At 41.5% G+C, this 9,486-nt stretch overlaps 3 protein-coding genes across 3 annotated transcripts; 2 read left to right on the top strand and 1 right to left on the bottom strand.

Annotated features, from left to right (window-relative positions):
* Nucleotides 1-1,127: 1,127 nt before the first annotated feature.
* LOC135486400 (dynein light chain Tctex-type 5-A-like) lies at nucleotides 1,128-3,408 on the top strand. The gene is made up of 2 exons (XM_064769161.1): nucleotides 1,128-2,402; nucleotides 2,730-3,408. The coding sequence occupies exons 1-2, from the start codon at nucleotides 1,915-1,917 to the stop codon at nucleotides 2,731-2,733; spliced, it is 492 nt and encodes a 163-aa protein (XP_064625231.1). The 5' UTR covers nucleotides 1,128-1,914; the 3' UTR covers nucleotides 2,734-3,408.
* Nucleotides 3,409-3,945: 537 nt separating this feature from the next.
* Nucleotides 3,946-5,755, top strand: LOC135486674 (uncharacterized). Its single transcript, XM_064769677.1, has 4 exons — nucleotides 3,946-4,047; nucleotides 4,346-4,507; nucleotides 4,860-4,935; nucleotides 5,376-5,755. The coding sequence occupies exons 2-4, from the start codon at nucleotides 4,357-4,359 to the stop codon at nucleotides 5,611-5,613; spliced, it is 465 nt and encodes a 154-aa protein (XP_064625747.1). The 5' UTR covers nucleotides 3,946-4,047; nucleotides 4,346-4,356; the 3' UTR covers nucleotides 5,614-5,755.
* Nucleotides 5,756-7,144: 1,389 nt separating this feature from the next.
* On the bottom strand, nucleotides 7,145-9,443 carry LOC135486440 (cilia- and flagella-associated protein 144-like). The gene is made up of 4 exons (XM_064769224.1): nucleotides 9,255-9,443; nucleotides 8,507-8,569; nucleotides 8,219-8,322; nucleotides 7,145-8,050 (listed from the first exon to the last, which is right to left on the bottom strand). The coding sequence occupies exons 1-4, from the start codon at nucleotides 9,388-9,390 to the stop codon at nucleotides 7,937-7,939; spliced, it is 417 nt and encodes a 138-aa protein (XP_064625294.1). The 5' UTR covers nucleotides 9,391-9,443; the 3' UTR covers nucleotides 7,145-7,936.
* Between the last annotated feature and the right edge of the window lie 43 nt (nucleotides 9,444-9,486).

Below are 9,486 nucleotides of genomic sequence, written 5' to 3'. Positions count from 1 at the left end.
TTTTTCATCAAAACAATAATGACCAGAAATTAGTCACATAAAGATTTTTAACGTCCTCTGCTGATGACCTTTTCTTTTTCACATGTCACTATCATACATTTGCTAATTTCTTAATCAGTAGGCGACCTCTTCAGGATATGATCACCCGCAGCGCTGACCATTACTGGAATTTGTGAAGTTTCCGAGAAATGTTGTTTGCCTCTTTGCTCGTTTGTCGGTGTTTACAGGGGGACTACAGGCAGAAGCCATGTGAATCAGGCCAAGTCTGAATCAGGCCAGGCCAAGTCAATTTTGTATGAAAAGCAACATATCTCATGCCCCAGTTACCCCTTTAAGAGGAGGGTGTCGTTCCCATGGGTGGAGATCGTCACAATATGTTATGCCACAACAACATGACGGCGGACTCCTTGCCCAACGAAGTATGATCAGACTAAATATTGCAGAACATCACGGAGTTCTCCTTGCCCAAAGAAGCATGATCATAGACTTAAAATTGAGATTGATTACTTTTTTGGATGTGACTACTTGGCAAGCCCGGCTTACCAAACAGCGACTTTTTCTTGTCCTGAATGGAGAGCCGAACTCATTAATATTAAAGTAAAGTCTCCAGCTCCCCAAACAGGGTAGATTTTTTACCTGTTTGGCAAGCCCGGCTAGCCGAACAGGGTGGCTTTTTAGTGCTGTTTGGCAAGCGGCTCTCCAAACAGGACAAAAAAAGATGCCTGTTCGGCGAGCGGCTTGCCAAATAGACCCGGCCTACTTTTTTTATAGCATATTCAAAACTCAGTTGGAAATAAAACGATCTATGTGGCGCTACGTCAGTCACAGATATCATGATGAGTTTCAATAAGAGACGGTGAAAGGCATGTATGTTGTTTGATAAGTGTCTCGCTTCCAAGCAATAGGCCAATAATTGGTTTTCTTTCTTATGATCTATTTACCACAGGGAACATCTTGTCCGATTAATCAGGGTATCTACATCGTACATATGACAATAAAACATAATACAATATATACATGTATTTTGAATAGATTTGAAACATGTATAAGAATCGCGGTTTTGGTTGGATTCAGCCATATCAGATAACAGTGCTCGATTAGACTGAATATTCTTACTGTTTACATGTCACAAGTTTGATACTACAAAACTTTATCGAGTTTCGCCACCTGAACCTTTATAGCTTGTGGAACCTACTTTTGATACCGTCTTTTCGCCCAGTGTGTTTGTCATCATGGATTGTTAATCACCAGGAACAGGAGCTGCATGGCTGGGTAGCTATAGATATTTTCAGACGTGTCGCCAAGCGTCTGGTAAAGTTTTATGAGTTAGGCTATACACCAAGCATACATTAAGAGATATTGATGAACAGGTGACCTTATCGTTGAATAAGACATCGTTTGATACACTTCAAGGACCATTTTCTTTAATAAGTTTCAGCATCGGCGATTTCATTCTGGCTACGGGCTCCCCACCGATGACGGATGAACTGGTCATCACGCATAGTTTACGACTGGGCGTGGTTTGATCTGATTTCGAACACTTATCGTGGCAGTTTTCAAAGGCGTGTTTCTTGAAAGAGACTCACTTGGATGAACTGTTGATTCTTGATGAACAAGACATACACAATACATCTGAATACTTGAGCTTGCCAACAGAATATGCTTTATAACCTTAGGAGCAAAACAGTTACTTGAGGCCGAGGAGGCTATAGAAGAGGTTTGGCAAGCTTAGTTTTCTGATCCTCATGAGCAAGATTGGAATCGCACCGGTATATCTTAACATTTTAATCTAATACGTTTTGGACATTGACAGGCTTAATTTCTGATTCCGCGCACTTAGACTGGAATATCGCCGGTATCTTAACATTTTAGTCAAGTAGGTTTTGGTCAAACGTTGGATAAGGTGTTGACAGGATGGCAGCACACACATCTGGACACCCAATACGCAGGAAGTCCACAGTCTTCATGCACGAAAGAAAAATATCGCATAATAGTTTCGGCGCACTTTCCAAGGGAGGGAAGGAGTCGGGCGGAGGATGGCAACACCCCGTACACTTCGAGAACACGTACAAAACTGAACCTGATTCGAAGTTCCCTGCTGAGAAAGTCGAAAAGGTGATGAAATTGGTGTTTGAGAATACGCTCACGGGTGTCGCGTATGACCCACGTGAGGCGCAGGACTTATCGAAGGAGCTCGCCAATTCGGTCAAGAATGAAGTGAAGCAGCTGGGAATAAAACGGTACAAGACGGTGTGTCAGGTTATGCTGGGACCGGTGAAATCGTCAACCTTGTCTGTCGCAAGTGGATTCATTTGGCTTCCGGAGTTTGATACCTTCTCAGAATGCACCTTCAGGGGTGACTCGATGTATGCCACCGGTGTCGTGTTTGGCGTTTTTATGGAGTGAGTACTTTCTTGCTCAACTTTGGTCACTCTGGGGAAGCGTCATCCTTGAATATAACAAGGATCTGTCCTCCTCTCCCTCCCATACGTCACGGAGCTCGAGGTGAAAGGCCCTGAAGTTCGGAATGGGAAAGCGTGATTTCGATCATCCTGAGATCAGGCTTTTTTTATTCCTCGACAAGCGGAGTACATTGGAAACCACTGGCAGGATGGATTTTGATCAGAGTGTTTCACACAGTCTTCCTTAATTGCTTGCGTGTGCTCGTGTCTTTTCTCAAGCAATTCCTAATTCAAATGGCTAACTAATTGTTCTTCGGTCCTTTTCAGCTAGCGTGTTTGCAGGCCGAGCTTTGCTTTTGATGATATCTACATCTACATCTACATGACAGAACAGTTATGCCACGTTATCATGCAGTGCTGGATCAATCGTGGAGTACTTATCCTGTAGGCCTATACTTGACGTCAACATCATCTCGCAACCTGAACTTTTTTGTCAACTCTTGTGCCAGTCTCGTTCTAGAATGACTGTCATAACTGATGGAAATATAGTATAATGATCTTCTTCACACAAATTGATTCCAATCATCATCATCTGAATGATAGAGAGGTTCAGATTTTTGGGTGAAGTCATGAAGTCAATTATATTGTTTGAGGCATATATTCTATACTGTTTCATTGTATCTGACAACAGAAAACGCGATATCTGTCGTCAAGATGCCACCTCGTTGTCGTTATCGGACCAAAATCTGAACCTCTCTATTAGTTCGAGTCACTGTGCGGTTGGATAACAGGGAGGTTTTTTTCGAGGCACTGTATTTGGTCCGTGATTTTATCGCCACGAGATATACGTCTGTGATGTATCCTTAATATCGAGTCTTCTGGTATCGTCATCAAGAATGAACAAAGACTATCATTCTTTGATTCACAATTACACACCATATTATAAATTTAGAGTCTTTTTTTAATTTGTAGGATGTAATATATTATTCAATAAAGGATACTGAACGTGATGACACTTTAAAGGCATCTCATCGTTAACTTTATAGATGTTGTTGCCCACACCCAAAATTACAAGCAACCACAGGGCCAAAAAGCGTGTGCTGCAATTCGTCCTGTTATAATATTTCGTATTGTGACTGGACTATCCCTATATAGCTTGAATTTTGCGCTGACCTGCATGCGTTTACAAACTAGGTCAGACTCATGATTGGCATCTCTTATCCGTCTATAGCAAAATAACTCGATCGGGAATTGAAAAAACAATTGTCACTGTCAACATTTTTGCACGATACCTTCTGATATATCATTATGTAAGTGCTGTCAATATCATTATCAAGTAAGCACATTGACTGTCAAGTACTCAAAAGTTCTGAAATGATAAAATGAAGCATCAATTTTCTGTGATTTGGCCTGGAATGTGGATGTCTACCACCTAATTTCCCCGTAATCACGACGAATCAACAAATTGGTTCATCAAAAATGTCCAAAGCAAACATGCCGCTCTTTAAAATAATTGGAACCTTGATTTCTACTTCTATTCAAATTATCATTGGTTTAGAGTAGTTGACTGATTGCTCCTGGGAGTGTAGTATCGCCTCGGAAGAACTGTAAGGACGGGATTTCTTCGGACAAGAAAAGGTTACAGGTATGTTAAAGCCGGTGTGAATGGAAATTCTTTCCAGTCCTTGGGTGAGTATCTGGTGAGCGCATCCAGGGAAGCAATCTCGAGTATAATATACGCCTTATAATCAGCACCAGTTGTCTTTGTCACTATGTATAAGCTCAAATTGTCTGTTGTTTTCTCTGTTATCGATACTTAAAACATAGTTCCTGGCTACATCTACATGTAAAGATCATTTGAACAAAATCAATGGAGGAGAGGTATACCAGAGTACGTTTTGCTTGTCTTTACGACGATTTGATAACCATTTTGCTCTTTTCAGGAAAAGACAAAATGCAATTCACAATCATACTAGTTCTCTTGGCCACGGCCGTCAGTAGCAGCATTGCAGGAGGATACATAGCAGAATACCGAGTGGCCAAGTACATACGAGGTGGGGCCAACGAACTTGAGAAGGTGAAATTCACAAATGAGCTGCTTAAAGGTAAGTTCGCTTCGCTTCTGGAAATAAGGTTAGCTCCCCTTGAGAATCAGTCACATTCTGATGTCTACATTTAAGGGTTGACCATATAATAATAACAATAGGTATGTACCACCATTTTGGCTAGAACCTGAAATCGTAAAGCAATTAGAACTCCTTCAAAATGAAGTGAATGCCCATTTAAAAAGCTGTGAGGCTGCTCTCTGGAAAACAAAAGAACAGACCTCCACCCTTAAAATTGGAATTCGAAAGAGGTCGTCTTTCTTTAGGATTTCAAGTTCGAGCCAAAATGGTGGTACCTATGAGTAACCCCAAAAAAATGTTTGAGTAATCTAATTCTGTCGGCCTTTTTCAGAGAACAAAGGTCAATGTACGGGCGTTCGTTGCAGCTATGAACAAGGCTCAAAGGTGATAGAGTGCGTGATCAATTCGTAAGTATTTAACTACATTGTGTATTTATTTTCCAATATTTTTTTGTCAAGATCTAAAAGAGAGGGGGACTTTTCTACCGCTTTTAGCACAACCATATTTATCCTTGCAATTTTCCTTCATATGGCCAATGAAAAGAAAAACTGGCATATATCTGATGAAAAGACGAATAACAGGCGCTACCCGAGAACGAGATCAAAGAGTAGGTGTATTCTTGATGATATCAATAACTAATGCGACTAGTCTAGTCTTTATCATATAGAATTCCTTTTGTCACAACTTGTGAAGACGAATAGTTCTTGTGTATTCTGGGGGCTCTCTCCTCTTTCCCTCTTGTGCGCGATTTCTGCATTGAACTGAGTGTCCGGATCTCCGAGATCTGTAAAACATAACCCTTGCCAGAAATTCTGTGGTTCACGGTCTCTTCGTCTCTGTCTTCAAGGTGTATCCCGACCACGTTTTACAGTCAGAAGTGTGCCCAGGTCTCCGCCGCCACCGCACCAGTTCCGTGCTATTACGAACACAGCCCGGCAGTTGATGGCGCTGCATACCCCGCCTGCTGTAATGTCTACACTAGTTTCTGCAAGGGAGAAGCGGGGTACCAGGAGTCTGAACTGCCAAAGTACACAGCAGAGGAGATCGAGAAATGCCGAAACACGCCTATCTTAATCTCTAAATAACTCGGACAATCAATTCAAGTCGGAGAAGACACAACCCCAGTATTCAGGTTTATATGACGTGTTAGCTGGAGTCGCGTTTGGTCTTTAGAAGTGATGTATCTAAATCATGATTAATGATGATTAAATAAGAAATTATTTGTAACATCCTGCTGTTATTTCATTTCTAACATTTCAATCCTGAACCATTGGAGTTTTTGCAAACCCAGTATATAATATGACCTACAAAATATCTCTCAGTGATTAGTGCTTCGCGACCGAGCCAAAGTTACTGCAGAACACTGTACTGTGAAACCGGGCCGGGGTCGTCCCTACTATAGACGCAATCACTGCTGCTTGTCGCTGCCACCTTCTATGACCACCGCAGACAAGGGTTTTTTTTGTCTCATGCGCTCATGATTGCAGGTTGTAGCTACAAATAGTCCTCTATGAATTGTTAACCTCCAGACTTGAAGGAGAACGGTACGTAAGAATCGAAACAGAGGGATCGTAGTAGACCTATTTAAGACGACAGTATGAGACAGACAGCAAATAATCAAGTAATCTCTGAGACATAGTCACAACTGGTATCTAGTTTGAGGTGAATTGTTGGTCCCCAGACAATTACGGTCACAACCAGAGACAACGTATACGTCCGAATTTGTATTGTAACAGAATACTACACAATGAGAAAACCGCAGACTTTCAAGTCACCTCTGAGAACAAGTCACACCCGGTGTCTAGTCCGAGACGGCTTGTTGGCCTCCGAACCATGCCTCCAGACACCAACAGATAGTAGTTTTAAAGAGGGATCATTCTAACACCCGAATGAGCACCATATTTTTGATTGCAAGCGTCAGATTACAGCCAGCTATCAACAAAAAATGTCACAACCAGATCTAGTCTGAGATTATTTGTTGGCCTCAAGATATTAACGAAAACGGCCACAACCATAGGGACTATACAAGTTATCGGCATCATCTTACAGACTACAATCCCGAGACATCAGTAAACCATCTATTTCGTCTTTGACAAACAGGCACCACAACTTTTTTTATCCGAGATGACTTGTTGGTCCTCCAGACATCAGAGAAAACTATCTCAACCAGAAGGACCATACAAGCCCTTAATGACATCAGCTTGGAGATTGTGAGACCATAGCAAACCATCACTGTCATCTCTGTGGAACTGGTCACAACCAACATATTGGTGTCTGTAGGCCAACATGAGGACGTGCATCCCCCTCCCTCTGGTTGTGACAGTTTGTCTTGGTGTCTGTTGGTCATCGAGACATCTCGGGCTAAATATATACCGATTGTGACAGTAGGACTTGTATGGTCCCCCTGGTTGAGATAGTCTTCGTGGCTGTCTAGGCACGTCACAGACCAGAAACCGAGACCAATGTCAAACAAACAGGACTATGCTTTACACAAGAAGCCTATTGAACAATTTCTTGCCAGGGTGAGCTCCTCTGGTCAAGCGATATCAGGTCACTGAGCTGATTTTTAAGACTGTTCTTATCTGTCACAACTAGCAAAAAGCAAAAAGAAGAAAATATGTTACGAAGTGTTTATTGATGATGTTATGCAAAGTTACTCACATCACACATCAAAGTATGTACAATTACAAGTACGGAAGTCTTTCCCAAGACAGTTGCTTCCTTGTGGTCTTTCCCAAACACAATATCATCCCCCTCACACACCCAGTTGTCCACAAAGTACATTGTACACTTGAAACCAAATCCAGACATGAAGCCACTCTAACAAGATCCCAAAGGCAAAACGCTTGCCATACCATTGACTGAATGTTGTGTTAAATCATCTGTGAATATCTTTGTGCAACTCAAATCCCGCATCGAGCAATTCAGATATCATGCTCTCCTCAACCACGTGATTCTGCCTAACTTTCGTCAAGCTGTCAACAGACTGGTTTGCTGCACCTTCTTTAACACAACAGCCCAAAAACTAGGGACCACTGGATATTATTTAAAACTAGTTTACTGTGCCTCATTTAAACATAAAACCAAGACACTGTTCAATATTGATGTGAAAACAGTGGTTTTTGTTTAACTCAACTTGAAATGATCATAAAGATTCTGTCTTAGTGCTCACTTATACAAAATAAACTCATAATAATAGAGACATGAGATTGAGAGATGTGATCTTAGTGGAACTCAAAAACTGCAGTCATGGACGGATTGTGACAAAAAACATCAATAAAACAATCACAGGCAAGTTTAGCTCCTGAAAGAATCTGCAAAGTACAGCATTTCTTTCAGATCAACACTGATTTCAATTTTTGTATGACTGAAAAATTGTCCATGATATAACTAAGATTGAGGAGTATTTTAGTTTAGATTTTCTGTTTGTTCCTTGTATCTCCATGCAGCATCCATGTATTTTGTGATAGCTGTGTTTTGTCTTGGATGATTTAGTCGTCTATCAGATCTGTCTGTATCAATCTGAAAGTGAAAGGAGAAATTACATAAGAAAATGTTAACAAGAGAGGACATTCAATCAACCAAGGTTGTTTGAGCTTGGTCTTTTACCTAAAAGATGTTTCCCAGTGGGCATGCGTTTTTCCTTTTTGCATCGCTGTTATTTTCTTTAGTTTTGATTGATAACCTTACCAAAGCCGTTGATATCCATCCAATTTCTTGAGCCTCTGTCTGAGGTGTGGTAAATTTTTTAACAGGCTCTTGTCTTGCTCGGCGGATTACTTTTAGAAAATGATCTGAAAGGAGGAAATGCAACTCAACTGTAAATCACTGTAAGATTTCTGTAGTAAAGCAAATGGCAAATTGTAATTCCTTCCTTGATCTTCTATTGCTGCTTTTGCTCAATATTCACAATTCCAATGCAAACTGTGTGAGCCTATGCATTGCATTGCCGGTACTAGTTTTCTTGCTTTAACTTACCATCTTCTTCTTCTCCGTCTTCTGTGTCATGGGTGGAGTTAGGCTTCCCAGTGATTGTGTGCACTGGAAATGGAAATCAGAAGCTTACATACATGCTTAAAATCTTTAAATCTGGATGCAGATTAGTTTTTTGGTTTTGGCAGCCTGGACAAAGGGTGCTGTTATTTATGTCTACATGTTGGGCCCACACGAGTAGTCAAAAGCCTCCTCTACTCCTGGGAGCTTTCCCTGTGAAAGCCCATGGAATTACCAAATAAACCTTGTCTGTGTCTTAATGTCTGTCTGCATGGAAGGCGAATCTGCTACCTCCTGCAATAGACCCTTTGCCAGGCCTACACCGGTAGGTCGGACCAACAAAAAGCCATCCTAGATCTTCATGGCCATCTTAGTCATTGACTGTGAAGATCTATTGTAAAGTTTGTTGGTCGACTCTATTAGGTGGTACCGGCGTATCTGGAAAATCATGGCCTAAATGGCATGCCGACGCCTGCCAGCAAAATCAGCTTTATAATCATTTAAAGTCTCCATCATGCGTACCCCATCTTGGCCTTGGGGAGTGACCCCTCCCCCCTAAGGTCCTGCGGCCTATAGTCAGCCCTCCATTTGCCATGCAAACATTCATCATGCATCATTCTGATGATTCATGGATAGGCCTATGTGTAAGTGTAGGGCCTAGGCTAATGTAAGAAAGTGATTGATTATGCCATGGACGGTGTGATGAATGAATGAATGAACATCAGAAACTCACTTTTTCTGAATGGATTCACACTATAATTTGTGTATAACTTCTGGTGCCGCGTTTCCTTTTCGATAGTTTCACATAAAATTGCATTTTGATGGACGAAATTGACGGGATCTTTCCCGCTAGCCGCAGCAGTTGTCATCTCAAAAAGTAAAAAGTCTACCCAACTTGTGAAAATGGCAGCAAGGTTGTTTACATCTCGCGGTAACCATGGCGCCCTCAACGAGATCGTACCTGC

This window comes from Lineus longissimus, chromosome 4, assembly GCF_910592395.1.
Source record: "Lineus longissimus chromosome 4, tnLinLong1.2, whole genome shotgun sequence".
NCBI lineage: Eukaryota > Metazoa > Nemertea > Pilidiophora > Heteronemertea > Lineidae > Lineus > Lineus longissimus.
Note: the sequence above shows the minus strand (reverse complement) of the source record. Positions and strands in the feature narration are given on the sequence as shown.